Source organism: Squalius cephalus, assembly GCF_949319135.1.
Source record: "Squalius cephalus genome assembly, chromosome: 2".
Classification (NCBI taxonomy): domain Eukaryota; kingdom Metazoa; phylum Chordata; class Actinopteri; order Cypriniformes; family Leuciscidae; genus Squalius; species Squalius cephalus.
The window spans coordinates 62922900-62939739 of NC_137123.1; the positions used below are offsets into that span (position 1 = coordinate 62922900).

A 16840-nucleotide genomic window follows, 5' to 3' on the forward strand; every position below is an offset into this window, starting at 1 on the left:
GTTTCTGTCTAAATCAAACATTCCTAAATCAAGACACATTTACTGGAGGAGCAGAATTACTCTGAACAATTCATCAAAGTTAAGCAGAGTCTGTGCGCAAAACCAGAACAAATATCTGCCAGTGGGTCTTCTTTTAATCATAAACTCACTCAGTTCTTCAGAAAACAACACTTAATATCTTTACTCATTTTGCTTCAAGTAAATGCATTTTGATTTAAGAATGTTTGGATATTTGTGCTGGAAAACGAGACACACTGAGGAAGAGGATTTCCCTGACATGTTCAGACTCCTGCTGTGCGGACTCGCAAGATCTGAATATCAAACGTACAGCAAAATCTTGAAGGATTAAAGTTGGGTTATTCACATTTTGTTTATGCAAAAGATTGGAGAAAATTGTTGGTTCTCAGTGCTGGAGACAGACGTCATGTTTAATTTACAGATGAAGATGTTCGTCTCAGATGTGTGTATGCTGTAGTTCAAAAATAGCAGAAATGAATCACTAGTAAAGAGCTGTAAAATGAATATAGAGCAGCTCGGATCACACTGTATACATGATTTTATCAAAGTTGTAAATAAAACAAAGATTATTAGAGTTAGAAAATATGTTTTTCTACTTCAAAATTGCATGTTCAAGTCAAAGGGCTCTATCTCGCACCCAGCGCAATTGACTTTGTACATGACGCATGTTTCATTCCTATTTTGCACCCGCGCACAGCTGACTTTTCCCTCCACAGACGCACGTCGGTAAATTAGGGAATAAAAGAGGAGGCGTGTTCCGGCGCAAACGTTCCCTGGTGCTATTTTGCAGTTTCAGAAAACAATTCCTCCACAAACCAGGAGAAACCTCGTCTAAAGTCAGCGGCGCGTTGCGCATGTTATTCAGATGCTATTTTAAGGGTGCATGCTTGGCCATAATGTAGCGTGTGCACAACACACACACACTTTGCTTCTCTCATCTACACACATACGCAGCAGTTTTCATTTTTAGAAAACCATACATTATTACAAGGAAAATTAAAGCTGCAAGCAGCGATGAAAGGGCCCTCACACCCGTGCCATCAACACTCGGTGGCTTTAGGAAGGCAGAGCATGGTTGGGAAATGTACATTTAAGGAGGTATATATAGTAAGAGTATGTCAAAGTCAGTTACAAAATGTTTTGTATAATGGTGATAATAGCATGCTTCATGACTCAGCTAAGTGTTGCTAGCATGTTCAGTCTGTTTCTAGCATGCTTAGTACACAATAATTATGTGGTTAGTACTGCATTACTGTGTTAACCATGTCAGTTTCTGTTGCCAGTAGGTGGCGTTATGACTATAACTGAATATGAGCATGGATGTGTGTTCAGGACAGAACTCTTATCAAACATGTGAAGTTTGGTGCAAATTGGACATTGCCTTCTTGAGTAACAACAAAGTCATGTTTCATTGAATTAGCATTCTTTAGAACTTAGCTAAGCATTGTTAGCATGTTTTAACATGTTGCTAGAACGGCATCAACGTGTTAAACATGTCACTTCCTGTTGCCAGTTGGTGGCGCTATTACTATAACTGAACATTCTCATGTAGATGTGTTCAGGCCATGACTCTTATCAAAAGTGTGAAGTTTGGGGCAGATTGGACATTCCATGCCTGAGTTACAGCAAATTCCTATTTAATTGCAATAATAGCATGCTTTAGCACTTGGCTAAGAGTTTGCTAGCATGTTTTAGCATGTTTCTAGTATGTTGTTAGCATGTTTAACACTTGCTGGCACTTTTTTATATGTTATTAGGAGTCCACAACAGTGTTAAACATGTCACTTCCTGTTGCCAGCAGGTGGCGCTATGACTGTAACTGAATATAAGCATGGTCATGTGTTCAGGACAGAACGCTTATCAAAAGTGTGAAGTTTGGGGCAGATTGGACATTCCATGCCTGAGTTACAGCAAATTCATATTTAATTGCAGTAATATCATTCTTTAGCACTTAGCTAAGTGTTTGCTATTATGTTTTAGCATGTCTCTAGTATGTTGGTAGGATGTTTAGCACCTACTGGCATTTTTTTATATGTTATTAGGAGTCAAGAACAGTGTTAAACGTCACTTCCTGTTGCCAGCAGGTGGCGCTATGACTATAACTAAATATGAGCATGGACATGTGTTCAAGAGATAACTCTTATCAAACGTGTGACGTTTGGGGTAGATTGTACATTGCCTTCTTGAGTAACAACAAAGTCCTGTTTCATTGAATTAGCATGCTTTAGCACTTAGCTAAGTATTGCTAGCATGTTTTAATATGTTTCTAGCATGTTTAGAACTCAATGGCATTTTTAACATGTTGCTAGAACGGCATCAACGTGTTAAACATGTCACTTCCTGTTGCCAGTAGGTGGCGCTATTACTATAACTGAATTTGAGCATAGGCATGCGTTCAGGCCATGATTCTTATCAAACATGTGAAGTTTGGGGCAGATTGGACGTTCCATGCCTGAGTTACAGCAAATTCCTATTTAATTGCAGTAATAGCATGCTTTATCACTTAGCTAAGTGTTTGCTAGCATGTTTCTAGTATGTTGCTAACCTGTTTAGCACTTGCTGGCTCTTTTATATATGTTATTAGGAGACCACAACAGTGTTAAACATGTCACTTCCTGTTGACAGCAGGTGGCGCTATTACTATAACTGAATATTCTCATGTAGATGTGTTCAGGCCATGACTCTTATCAAACGTGTGAAGTTTGGGGCAGATTGGACATTCCATGCCTGTGTTACAGCAAATTCCTATTTAATTGCAGCAATAGCATGCTTTAGCACTTAGCTAAGTGTTTGCTAGCATGTTTCTAGTATGTTGTTAGCATGTTTAGCACTTGCTGGCACTTTTTTTATATGTTTTTATATGTCCACAACAGTGTTTAACATGTCACTTCCTGTTGCCAGCAGGTGGCACTATGACTGTAACTGAATATGAGCATGGTCATGTGTTCAGGACAGAACGTTTATTAAAAGTGTGAAGTTTGGCGCATATTGGACATTGCCTTCTTGAGTAACAACAACATCCTGTTTCATTGAATTAGCATGCTTTAGCACTTAGCTAAGTATTGCTAGCATGTTTTAACATGTTTCTAGCATGTTTAGACCTCAATGGCATTTTTAACATGTTGCTAGAATGGCATCAACGTGTTAAACATGACACTTCCTGTTGCCAGTAGGTGGCGCTATTACTATAACTGAATATTATCATGTAGATGTGTTCAGGACAGAACGCTTATCAAAAGTGTGAAGTTTGGGGCAGATTGGACATTCCATGCCTGAGTTACAGCAAATTCCTATTTAATTGCAATAATAGCATGCTTTAGCACTTAGCTAAGAGTTTGCTAGCATGTTTTAGCATGCTTCTAGTATGTTGTTAGCATGTTTCGCACTTGCTGGCACTTTTTTATATGTTATTAGGAGTCCATAACAGTGTTAAACATGTCACTTCCTGTTGCCAGCAGGTGGCGCTATGACTATAACTGAATATGAGCATGGCCATGTGTTCAGGACAGAACTCTTATCAAATGTGTGAAGTTTGGGGGAGATTGGACATTCCATGCCTGAGTTACAGCAACTTCCTGTTTCATGGCGAAACATCGAAATTTGTAAGGCCGCCGAGGACCCGCCCTTCGACGAAAACTCAAGATCTTCGCAATTTAACGTCGCAAAGGCCTTAAGATTACACTCACCAAATTTGAAGATGATCAGATTAAAACTGTAGGAGGAGTTCGTTAAAGTACGAGGCCTGAAAATGGCAAAAACTGCACAAAAATCTGAGAGGAAGTTCAAAATGGCTGACTTCCTGTTGTGTTTAGGGCTATGCTCCAAGAGACTTTTTTGTAGGTATTAGGTCATTACACGTATGTACCGAATTTCGTGCACGTACGTGGAACGTTGCAGGAGGCGCACTCCGTTGAACTTTTATAGGTGGCGCTATCGAGCCATTTTGCCCCGTCCAATTCTGAAACCTATATCAGATGTAAATTTTCGCCAGTTCTGACGCGTGTGCAAAGTTTCGTGAGTTTTCGCGCATGTTTAGGCCCTCAAAAATGCAATTCAATGCGGAGAAGAATAATAATAATAATAATAAACAGAGCAATTCCAAGAGGGTCCTCACACCATCGGTGCTCGGGCCCTAAATATTACCACACGAGGGAAATCATTGTTGTGTCCATGAAGATGCGAAGAAATAGGCATAAATCTAGCTTACACATTTACCCAAATTATCATACACCTGTTTAACCGAAGCTAATCTGGGTGTGTTTCTCCATCCCCAATGTCACTTCTCTGTGTTTTACGGCCCTGACGAGAACGTCGGTCTCCTCGGCTGTGAACCGCTCCTGGCGTGCGTCTGGCAAATCCGCCGTTATAATAGCAATCCGCCATGGAACAAGCGCGCCTGCTCTTAAAGGGAATGTGAGATGACGCTCTGATTGGTTTATTTCACGTTACGCCCAAACCACACCTATGAGTAATGAAGCTGCTTCAGACCAACACATTTTAGATTTGCGTCGGGCGCAAGAGTCGTTTATCCTGCCGGTATAATAGCAACAGCGCCCGAGATCCGCCCACAAAGTTACTTGCGTTTCGCAAGAAGAGAGAAGCAAAGTGTATGTGCGTTCTGCACACGCTACATTGATTATGGCCAAGCATGCGCCCTTAAAATAGCATCTGAATAACATGCGCAACGCGCCACTGACTTTAGACGAGGTTTCTCCTGGTCAGTGGTGGAATTGTTTTCTGAAACTGCAAAATAGCACCAGGGAACGTTTGCGCCGGAACACGCCTCCTCTTCTCGCTGAACCGCCCCCGGGAGCGCAAGTTCATTCCCTAATTTACCGACGTGCGTCTGTGGAGGGAAAAGTCCGCTATGCGCGGGTGCAAAATGATACATGTGTCGTGTACAAAGTCAATTGCGCTGGGTGCAAGATAGAGCCCTATGATTGCAATGAAATTGATGAATTTCACCACATTTGCATTGTTATTTTCCCGTTTATTACTGTAACAGTCTGTATTGTAGAAGTAAAGCTGATGGACTGTGTGTTTCTCTCTCTTTCCCAGCTGTGCTTCAGGTGTCCATATCACTCAATAAAGTGGAGCTGAGTGTCGGAGAGTCGAAGTTCTTCACATGCACAGGTGAGATTGTTTTGAATATTAACACGCTTGACTATGTTTGAGGCGTGAAACTTCAGGAAATTCTCTCAAAAAGTGCAGTGATGATAATCATTCTGTAAAGACTCACGTTTAGGGTTGTTAAGATGTTTGAATGTTTCTGAAAGAGTCTCTTCTGCTCATTAAAGCTGCAATTATTTGATCAAAAATACAGTAAAATCAGTGAAATATTATTATAATGTAAAAACAGCCGTTTTCTATGTAAATATATAGAAAACTGTAATTTATTCCTGTGATCAAAGCTGAATTTATTTGATAAAAAATACGGTAAAAATTGTGAAATATTATTAAAATTTAAAACGGCTGTTTTCTATGTGAATATATGATTATTATCAATGTTGAAAACAGTTCATATATTTGTGGAAACTGTGATAAATTTGATTTTTCGGGAGTTCAAAAGAACAGCATTTATCTGAAATAAAATTTCTTGAGACATTATACATTGATTAATTGATCAATTTAATGCATCCTTCCTGAATAAAAGTAGTAATTTCTGAACGACAGTGTAATGAGTATCGGCGACAACAGAGTCTAATTCTCTGAGAAATATTCATTGCTTCTGAAAATGCAGTAAACATTAAAAATGAAGCTCAAGGCGACAGTTATGCAACACTGAAAATGTCTGTGTTTTCTATAATGAGCACAATACGATTAAAATACAACTGTTAACAGAGTGAAAATGTTACAAAAACATTTTAAATTATTAACAATAATTGAAAAAATGTGTTTAATAGAGATGATATTAGGAATATGATCTCATTCTAGTACACAGAAAATAATTATTTCAAATTAATCTTTTGATATCTGTTCTGATTGCAGAAACAAGACAAAAGTGCAATAATAATATTCAGTACATTATTTATATATATATATATATATATATATATATATTCTCAGTGGGATAGTCTTGACTTTATATTGTTGTCCCTTTAAAAGCTGTCATGAAAAAAAGGCAGTGATATATTGACTATATGAGTGTGTGTGTGTGTGTGTGTGTGTGTGTGTGTCCTCATACTGACACAATATCAGTATCAGAGCAGAACTGAAGGTCACTGCTGCTGTTATTGTGTTTAGAAACCAAGCCTGGCGTTACAAGACTATATGAGACACAAACTACTGTATATTACGTGTTCTTTTAGGCAGCAGAATACGGTTGTCAGTCCTGTGTTTGAGTCCTTAATGCTGTTACGTTCACACACACACATTTCAGTGATTCACAGGAGTGACGATCACATTTAAAGCTACAATATGTAAGATTTTTGTAATAAAATATCCAAAAAATCACTTGCACAGTGTGATATATTTCCCGCAGTTGTGTACTTACAATATAAAAGTTCCCAAAGATTTGTAATTTCAGAGAAATTCACAATTTTAAATAATGGCTCGTCCATGTTCACTTGTCGCCTGTCAATGAGGTAATATCCGCGTTATCCCTGGTTTCCGCTCGTACTGCCGTTGTTACCATGGCGACAGACGTGGACAACTGGGTTACGTCTAGCGGCGCGCTCACGCTGTTGTTGTTTCGTTCAAACATTATGGATCATGGCAAGCAGACTTTGGGACAAAAGGAGAACTAAAACGAGGATCAATATCAGCGTGGCGTTTTCGAGATGCCGAGAGCTAGCGTCCGCGACTAACTTCGACTTGACAGAGACGCCGCTCTTGCATGTGCTTTATTAGACAGGTGAGCAAATGTACATAAAACTAATCAATGTTATATAGCTCAACATGATGAAATGTTAGAATATGATCAGTATGTTATCCTAATGTTGATCTAGCTTACTGCTAGTCTCATACAGACAAACTAACACATAGAATAACATTATAACTTTAACACACTCAAATGCAGTTTAGTGTGATAGTGTAGAGCAAGTGAAACAGCGCTGCGTTACCTCACAAGTTTCATTCGTCTAATAAACTGCCCTGTGTGTGTGTTATTCAGCACTTGCGGGAACGTTAGTTCGGTAGAATGAAATGTCCTCAATTCTTTATATCCGCTGGACTCGCGTGTGGCGCTGAGATCTGTCTCTCATTAGCACTCGCTCTCTGCTTCATTCCACAGTCATGTTAAAAACATCAATGATTTCACTCATCCATAAACTTATTAGATCAATCGGCATGACGGCAAGTTCCATAATTCCGCTTATGCGTCATCAATCTACGCCTTTGTTATTATAAGAGGTTAGCGACCCCTAGTGGCGAAAAAAATTACAAATTACATATTGTAGCTTTAACTGAACTCACACCCGTAAACTTTCAGGACTCACAACTGCATTCTCATCTAGACGGCGTCATGCACTCCTGAAGTTCATCACTACTGTATATCCCTCGCTGGAAAGGCAATATGCAAAGGAAAAAAAATATGCAATGCTGATTGTAAATATAATTACATTTGCATATCGGTGATCTTGTAACTATAAATGATCACAAATAAGATGCATTACTGCTAAAAAATAAGATGCAATACTAATTTGACTTGCTTTTTAAAATAAGCATTCGGCAAGGGAAAGTGTGTGTATCGCTTCATATCAGTAATAATGCTGAAACTGGTCATTGATGAGAATGCACTGTGAATGTTTATATGAAAACACACAGAGTAAAACTGTGGTTATTACTTCTATATTAGAAGTTAAAGAATGCTCTTTTGAACTCATCCACATATTTTATCCAGCAAATTAATATTTACAATAATAAATAAAAAAAGAACATAAACTATCTTGCACTTATTTTGTCATTGGACTCTTCTACCTCTCTCACTTTAATGGGACTTTTTGGCTTCACTAATTATTCTGAAGATAATAAACAACACTTTTATTTATTAAAAATAATAATAATAATAACCACATTTATTTATTCATATATTTATTTATTTACTCGTATTTTTGACAAAATTTCACATTCATAAGTATTCTAATATGAAACCCAACTTTATGGTTTTGTTGACTGTAAAATTGTACACTGACAATATTGGAGACTTTATTATTTTTTAATTAAAAAATCTTTATGTAATCCCTTTTGTACTTTTATTATTTATTTATTTTCTTGCACCTTTTATTGATTGTATTTGTATTATAGTTATTTCTCTTTCTCTCTCTCTCTCTCTCTCTCTCTCTCTCTCTCTCTCTCTCTCTCTCTCTCTCTCTCTCTCTCTCTCTTCTTTCTATTTCCTTGATTTATGGATTAATGAATTGCATTATTGGATAATTAATTTAATTGCAATATTTATTTTGCAATTGAACATATATATACAGGTATATATAATATAATAATATATAATGATACATTTTCTTGACTAAGTGTTATTTTAATATCATTGAGATACTTTATTTTTATATTTTCTGTTTCCGTTTTAATTCTAGTTAAAGTTTTTTTTTGTCATTTTTAATGGTGTTTTTGTTAAATATGTCTATGTAGTTTATATTATTTTTTAGTTTTAGTTATTTTAGCACATAAAGTTAAACATGAGAAATATTGGGGAAAAAATAGCTGAAAAAAAAGTTTCATATTTGTCAAGTAACACTTTTTTTTTTTTTTTTTTTTTTTTTTGTATTGATCTTGTCAGGTTTATATACAGCAGAATGTTCAGTGGTTCGAGCACATTTTGTGGTTTCTTGTCCACCTGTTGACTTCACCTGTTGAAAGTGATTAACTTTTTCATCGCCCGATTAAATCCCTCACGGACGACGTGGTGTTGCCATGACAACAAATAGATTTTTCTCCGTCGTTCATCCGCCAGCCGCCCCTGAACGCATTAGCTTGTGTGAATCGAGCGGCAAGCGTCTCTGCGGAGATCTATCAATGAATAACCTGGAGTAAACTGATCAGAGCCGCTGGTGAGGGGCGTTACGAGCGGGACATACAGATATAATAAATCATTTCTTAAGGAAATCACTTCAGCACGCTGATATTTCACTCAGCTACGCAGTTTGGGGTTATCTGAGGTTACAAATACAGTTTCTTGTGTGATGCTCGGACACATATGCCATCTCAGGTTTTTCTGATTTAGTTGATATTACTGTGCATCACTTCTGAAAATGTGCATTAGAAATAAATGTGATTTGAGAAAAGTTTTGACTGTGAGGCTGTCAAGATAAAATAAATAAATAAATAAAACATAAAAATATCACTGCATAACACCAGCCTGAATGACTTCTTCTAAAGTGAGTAGATTTGTTAATGACACCAAGCATTATCATCGCCAGAAATGTGTTACTGTGAGAAGATTATTATCTAAAGGCAAATTAAATCTGTGACTGTTCTTCACACAAACCTGTCACTATTCAAAATAATTGGGATAGACAAATTTTATGATACTTTTATGTTTGTTTGTTTTTTGTTTTTTTTGTAATTTCTGGAGCTTAAATGTACACATTTGGCATTCAAGTTATGCTTTTGATCAGTTCATGCATTCTCTGAATCAACCCCATGACTTTGGTGTTGCTACACTGTAAAATTAATCTTTGAAATTTACAGTAAAAAAAAACGGCAGCTGTGGTTAACAGAACTTTACAATAATAAAAATACAGGACAACATTTTAGGTTTAAAAAACATGGATTTAATTAACTGATATAATGTTAATATATCAACCCACTGAAGTACTAAATGCTCTTTTTAATTATAATACCATTATAATTCTCTGAAAACACCATTATAATAAATACACCATTATATAATGGCTCTTTACCATTATAATAAACTGAAAACACAGGTTTTCCACAAGCTGAGGGAAATACTAATATATATATAGAGTCAGTGTCATAAACACAACAAATCATAGTAACACATGACAAGTAACATTCATTTAACAACAACATGATGTATCATAAAACCCTAATGTACATGACTGATAACAAAACTGTACATTTTTATATTTTACTTTCAAATGGCATGAAACGTCTTGTTAGATTTATTATAGGTAAACTTGCTGTTAACAGGGTTTTACCGTAGCATATTAAAAAAAAATTACCATAGAAGTATGGTAATTTTGTATAGTGTAGTGTCTGTACTATTTGATCTACAATAATTATGATGGTGTGATTTCAAAATCTGTTGCATTCCATGTAAAAATAAATAAAAAATAATGTAATTTGGGTTTGAAACAACATGTGGTTGAGTAAAGTTTTTTGGTGAATTGTTCCTTTAAACAGACCTGAGTATTCTGGTCTCTGAAAAACATGCTTAAAAGTTCAAATTAAATAAATAAAAAAATATACAAAGAGCAGGTGATGTGAAAAAAGTTCCTGCCCGATGCAGATCTAGTGATGCATCATAGAAGCAAATAACACAATTATCACCTCAATTAACTCCTCAGACTGAACCTGCACTGCGTTTCTCACCTGTTCTGTTCATGCAACCCTCATCTTTCTAACACCATCACCCTGAAACCTGCTAACAACCCTCATCCGTGACACGGGAGCCTCGAGGGTTCAGGCTCTTCTGATCGCAGACGGCCAGAAATATCTGCTTCATGACCTTCAGCCGAGCCGTTTACACGCGAGAGCACCTGGAGTTTCATATGGCGCTTGCTAATTCTCCATGTGTCCCTTCATTAAAGTCAGAGCTAAAGAGCTGTCGCAAATCACAGCGAGTGTAAAACCACGCGAGACGACTGCATACGAGCTTTGAGGAGTTGCATGCATGGAACATCAGAAACGGGTTGTATGTGTTGTATTTGAACAAGGTTTTACATCTAACTGCATTAATGAAGACTGATGCAAACACTCACATCTCGGTTAGGGGTGTGCGATATATATATCGTCTTCGATAATATTGTGATTGTTGTTTTCACGATGTGCGATCTGAAATTATCGAGTATGTCCCTCAATTTACTGAAAAAAAACAACAACAAAAAACAGAGTTCTGCATATTCAACGTTTTATGTTTAAAACATCAAGACATTATGCATTTGTAATTGCAGGTTAAATGCATTCATGTCCCTCTGATTTGCATTAAACAGTGTAAATACATGTAAATGCCACTCTGTGTTTCCTCTGCATTGCAAAGATTTAATATAATTTGGTAACCGCCCTATTGTGTCTTATTATTATTATAATTGAAGTTATTGATTAAATGTAAGAATTTGACACAAAAGGGTTCGGGTTAGAAAGTAGGGTAAATTTTAGGGTATTTTTAAGGATTTTTAGGGTAAAAATCTAATTAAAAGATCATTTCTGACACTGCTGTGAACTGCCCATTGCACAAAATATGAAGAATATCATAAATCCCCTAATCTCTGTGTTGTTTTTTTCTCTTTAGTCATCGGTGAGCCGGTCAGCATAAACTGGTTCAGTCCTCAAGGCGAGCGCATCGTCTCAAACCAGAGAGTGATCGTTCACACGGAGGGCGTGCGGTCCAGGCTGACCATCTACAACGCCATCATCGAGGACGCCGGGATATACCGATGCCAGGCTGTGGACGCCAAAGCGCAGAGTCAGGAGGCCACGGTGGTGCTGGAGATCTACCGTGAGTTCCCACACCAGACCTGTGGAAGTCATGAGTGTCTGCACACGGCAAAAAAATGCTTTTCTTACTTCGTTTTTTTTGTCTTGTTTCCAGTTCTAATATCTAAACATTCTTAAATCATGATGCATTTACAAGATGAGTAAAATGACATAATATTGTGTCTTGTTTTCTGGGGAAATAAATCTAGATCAAGTGAGTTTTTGCTTTAAAAAAGCAAAATTATCTGCCAATGGGGTCAGAAAACAAATCTTAATTCAAACATAATCAAGATTATTATGCTTACCCCATTGGCAGATAATTTAGTTTGTTTTAAGCAAAAACTCACTTAATCTAGATTTTTTTTTTTCTCAGAAAAAAAGACATAATATCTTGTCATTTTACTCATCTAGTAAATGCATCTTAAGAATTTTTAGATATTTGGACTGTAAACTAGATAAAAGTATGTAAAAAATGTCATTCAATTAGGGACAGATTTACTAACAGCTTTTGGTGTTAAAAAACTACTGTCAGGATTTACTAAAGACACTCAGTGAAAAATTAGCACTGAAAAGGCGTGGACGCGTTTATTTGTGTGGCTGATCTTATTGCATTTGCTTTTATAGGAGTTTCCCTTTCAGGTGCAAAATTTATGGGAGGAGAGTATTCAAATTAATTACGCAAGGTGATTTACTAAGGTTTGCGCTCGTCAATGTACTGGTGTTTGTGCCATTATTTACCGCCTGTAGATTTGAAAATCATGCTTTCCCCCGTTATGGTTGAATCACGGAAGCTACACCAGTTACTTTTGCCTAGAGATTTATATTTATTATTTTATACATGTATCAGACAGAGAGAAACAGCCATAGCAGAATAAGGCGATAGGTCCCTCACCCCATCATGCCTCTATGTTTCTCAGAGGTGGTACAGTAAGATTCAGCTTATATACACCACTGAGGGATTTACAACTTCCTTGTAAGGTAGAAAAACATGTTGCTTATGTTTAAAAATGGAATGTATACCTCGTGCTTACACATGGTACAATCCACTTTCCCTCTGTGTATACATTCGTGGTACATTTGCACCAGTTGCACCAGATGCTTTTTAGCATCTATATAAATGACCTCGCTAGAGTGTGTTCGGACGTTGACGTAATCATGTACGCTGATGACACGGTGATCTTCACTTCTGGGGAAAACGAGCTGGAGGTTGCTGACAAATTATCAAAAGAGATGCAAAAAGTTGCAGAATGGTTGCAGACGTCCTGTCTGACTTTAAACGTTGATAAAACGGTCTCCATGTTTTTTTCAAATAAACGTAAATTACAACTAACTCAAGAAATTCAAGTTAATGGACAAAAAATTTAAAATGTAAATGAAACAAAATATTTAGGTCTAATACTTGATTCGAACCTTGGTTTTAAAAGTCACATAAAAAAACAGTTTGATGAACTATAAACATATCAGAAATTCATTAACTACGGAAGCCTCAAATATATACCTCAATACTATGATTGTCCCACATCTTCTGTATTGCATGTCTAGTTGGTCTCAGGCGTGTAAAACATTGTTAAAATGACTTGAATCATTATATAAAAGGGCCATAAAAATTCATGATAAAAAGCCTCGCCAGTACCATCATTGTAAAATACAAAGTAAATATAACATATTGAGTTTTGAAAACCTCATTAAATATAATCAAATTTCTGCTCTATTTAAAATTATCCATAACATTGCTGCTCCCCCTTTGAGAAAATTTGTCACACTAAATTCGGACTAATTTCTAGAGCCACACGGTCGACAGTCAGAGGAGAGTGCAGCGCTCCAAGACGTAGAACCACATATGGTCAACAATCGTTTTCTTATAAAGCAGTGAGCCTTTGGAACACTCTTCCAAACGAAATTATTTCATGCACAAACTATACAGTAGTACTTTTACACACCTGACCAAACAGTGGTTATTATCAAAGCAAACCTGTACGCACTGAATGACCGTGATATGAACGATGTAAACTGTGAGTGAGTGATAGATTCCTGAAGTGGAGAGTGTTTTTATGATGTGAGTGAAGTAATGCTTCCATGTATTATTCTGTATATATTTTATGAATTTTTGTAAGTATAATATCAACCTGTCCAGGGACTGCGGGTGGAAATTAGCATTTTTTGCTATAACCTGGCACATGACATCTCTTCTTTTTTAGACTAATGTTTTTTGTGCATTGTCCCCGATCAAATAAATAAATTCAAATTCAAAATTCAAAAGTTGAAACATTCCTTTCCTTGTAAAGAACTTGAAGTATCATCATTAGTGGAACATCTCTGCTCAGTGAACGTTGCATTGCACACATTCCTCTAAGCAAAATATAGCTCATCCCAGATCTCTCATCAGCACACATGACTCATAAAATACATTATGAAATTATTATGAAAATTAATAAAGAAAAATAATACTAAAAAAATAACATTAAACAGTACATTTTTAGTCTTCACCAGCCAACAAAAGCACATCAGACACTATCTGTCAGAATGAGAGTCGTAGATCCAAGTGCAAGCAAGCAGTTTATTGAAGACAGGTTAAAACAGGGATAATACTAAAAAAAAAACACGTATAACAGGCGTGCGACCAGGATACACATTCACATGAGAGGATAAGTGATATGAATAAATCCAGCGCGGATGCCAAACTGGAACTGGATGAAGAGAACTCCTCCAAACCATCTCCAGAAGTCTGGAAACACAGACGAGATCGATCCTATTCCATTATTCCTAGCTGCGGAAATAACTCCGCTAGGAAACTCAGACACAGGAACTAGGTGAGAGAACACAAACAAGAGTGACAAAAGTGACGACCCGAACACCCAGCAATAATCACTCCCGCTAGATATAACAACAGAAGTAACTAGCTGCAGCTGCGGACTAATTAAGTGATCAGCTGGTTACTAAGCAACAAACAAGCACTACACACTCAAAGCCCACACCCACAACAACCAACAGATACACAAAATGAACACATGGATCGATGAACCGTGACACTACCTGGTAGATTGCGTTGGTCATTATGGAAATGATCAGTAGATCTCGCTCAGGACTTTCCACTCCCATCGGCGATGTTTTGGCATTGCGCTCTCACGCTAATTTGTCGTTTAGTAAATTTGGCCCGTTAGTCAAGATCGTAATGGAGGAATGGTAACAGAATGCTGATGGGATTTTTATTGGATGTAAAAATTTAAGAAAAAAAATCTAATTTATATTACATATAATATCTTGGGAACACTTTAGGTTCATTAGTTAACATTAGTTAATGTATTAACTAACATGACGTAACAATGAGCATTACGTTTATTACAGTGTTTATTAATCTTTGTTAATGTTAGTTAGTAAAAATACAGCTGTTCATTGTTTGTTCATGTTAGTTCATTAACTAATGTTAACTTTGATTTTAAAAACGCATTAGTAAATGTTGACATTAATATTAACTAAGATTAATAAATGCTGAAGAAGTATTGTTCATTCTTAGTTAACTTATGTTATCTAACGAACCTTACTGTAAAGTGTTACTAATATCTTCCATTAATGCTGTGGAGTTGCTTGAGCGTCCTCACCTCCCGCAAGCAAGTTTTATACAGATTTTATTGATATTATAGAGGCATATTAGCACTGAATTTAAATTAAGCTTGACATATTGACACCGCACTCATTGTGAAACGTTGTGATAGTTCTGACCTGCCACAACCAAAGGCACACACACCTTTCCCCAGCGCAGCTCTTCTTCAGAACATGATTTCTGCTGCGATGGAGCAAATCAGCCGAGACCTGTGAGGTTAAAAGTCGTCAGATTGATCAGAGCTGGCAAATTTTCATTTAAGAATTCATTTAAGACAGAATAGCATTACTTACTGTAGCAATACTTGCATGTCGAGGCAAAAGTAGTTTCATTCTCAGACTCATTCACAGTGTGTGTGCTGACCATCTCATGCGTTCTGCTCATGATTATTGCAAAAAAAATTGGCAGGTTGAAGCTTTTAGCTTCCAGGACTCACGTTGCACTAGTTTTTACAGTACAAGACTGATGAAATGAGTGCTTTCTGGGGGGAGTAACTAGTCTCTGGATCTGCCAGAACTGTTCAGGTTGACCTTTAAAAGTCATCAAATCTTTAAATCTTCAGAATTTAGTTTTAAAAGAGCTAAATATCAGAATTTGAATTTATTAGTCGCTTTTTATTGACAATGTGTGAAATAAAATAAAAAGTCTATGAAAGCCTGAAAGCGTATTTTTATGTAAAGGAGTCTGGCTGGTTTTGCCGGGAAAATCAAAAGGACGCGACGGTTTCGCTCCCGAGAGCCTCTCTTCCGTTCAATGGCACATTAAACGAAAGCTTATGTTCAGGATAATGATTAAAGAGTTATTCTTTACTATGTTAATGTGCTATGCAAAGAAAAGGGATTCATTCAAACTAGCGAGATCTATATAGTCTATAGTCTCAAATATACTTTATGATCAAACTATCATAACAGTGACATATTAACGACCTCATCTGTTGACGGTGAATCGCAGAGATCGCTAATAACACGGGTTTCTGAATTCTACATATGTGACCCTGGACCACAAAACCAGTCACATGGGTCATTTTTTTTTTAAAATTGAAATTTATAGATCATATGCAAGCTGAATAAATAAGCTTCCCATTGATGTGTGGTTTGTTAGGATAGGACAATATTTGGCTGAGATACAACTATTGAAAATCTGGAATCTGAGGATGCAAAAAAATCGAAACATTGAGAAAATCTCCTTTAAAGTTGTTCATTTATGTTGGCGATTGTGCTGCATTCACTCACAAAAATACATGTTTTATATATTTATGGTAGGAAATTTACTAAATATCTTCATGGAACATGATCTTAATATCCTAATGATTTTTGGCATAAAAGAAAAATGGATAATTTTGACCCATACAATGTATTGTTGGCTATTGCCACAGATAAACCCGTGCGACTCGAGACTGGAGACGTGATCCAGGGTCACACATAGCCACTTTAATCAAGTTTTACTTAAATATATAAAGAGCAAATACTCCCAGCCAACATAATATATTCTAAGAATGTTTTGCTAATGTTCCCATTAAGTTATGAAAGCATTATTTCTAAATGTTCTCTGAAAACTCAAAACGCCCAGTTTGAAAATAAAAAATACAAATTACAAACTTTACTTCACAAA

At 36.6% G+C, this 16840-nt stretch overlaps 1 protein-coding gene across 3 annotated transcripts in view; it reads left to right on the forward strand.

Moving 5' to 3' along the window:
- Positions 1–16840, forward strand: part of LOC307154220 (neural cell adhesion molecule 2) — a 318857-nt gene that overhangs the window by 219836 nt on the left and 82181 nt on the right. For all 3 annotated transcript variants that reach the window (XM_079864005.1, XM_079864006.1, XM_079864007.1), the window contains exons 2-3: positions 5077–5151; positions 11444–11650. In XM_079864005.1, the coding sequence (XP_079720131.1) occupies positions 5077–5151; positions 11444–11650 (282 nt within the window). The remainder of the gene's footprint in view (positions 1–5076; positions 5152–11443; positions 11651–16840) is intronic.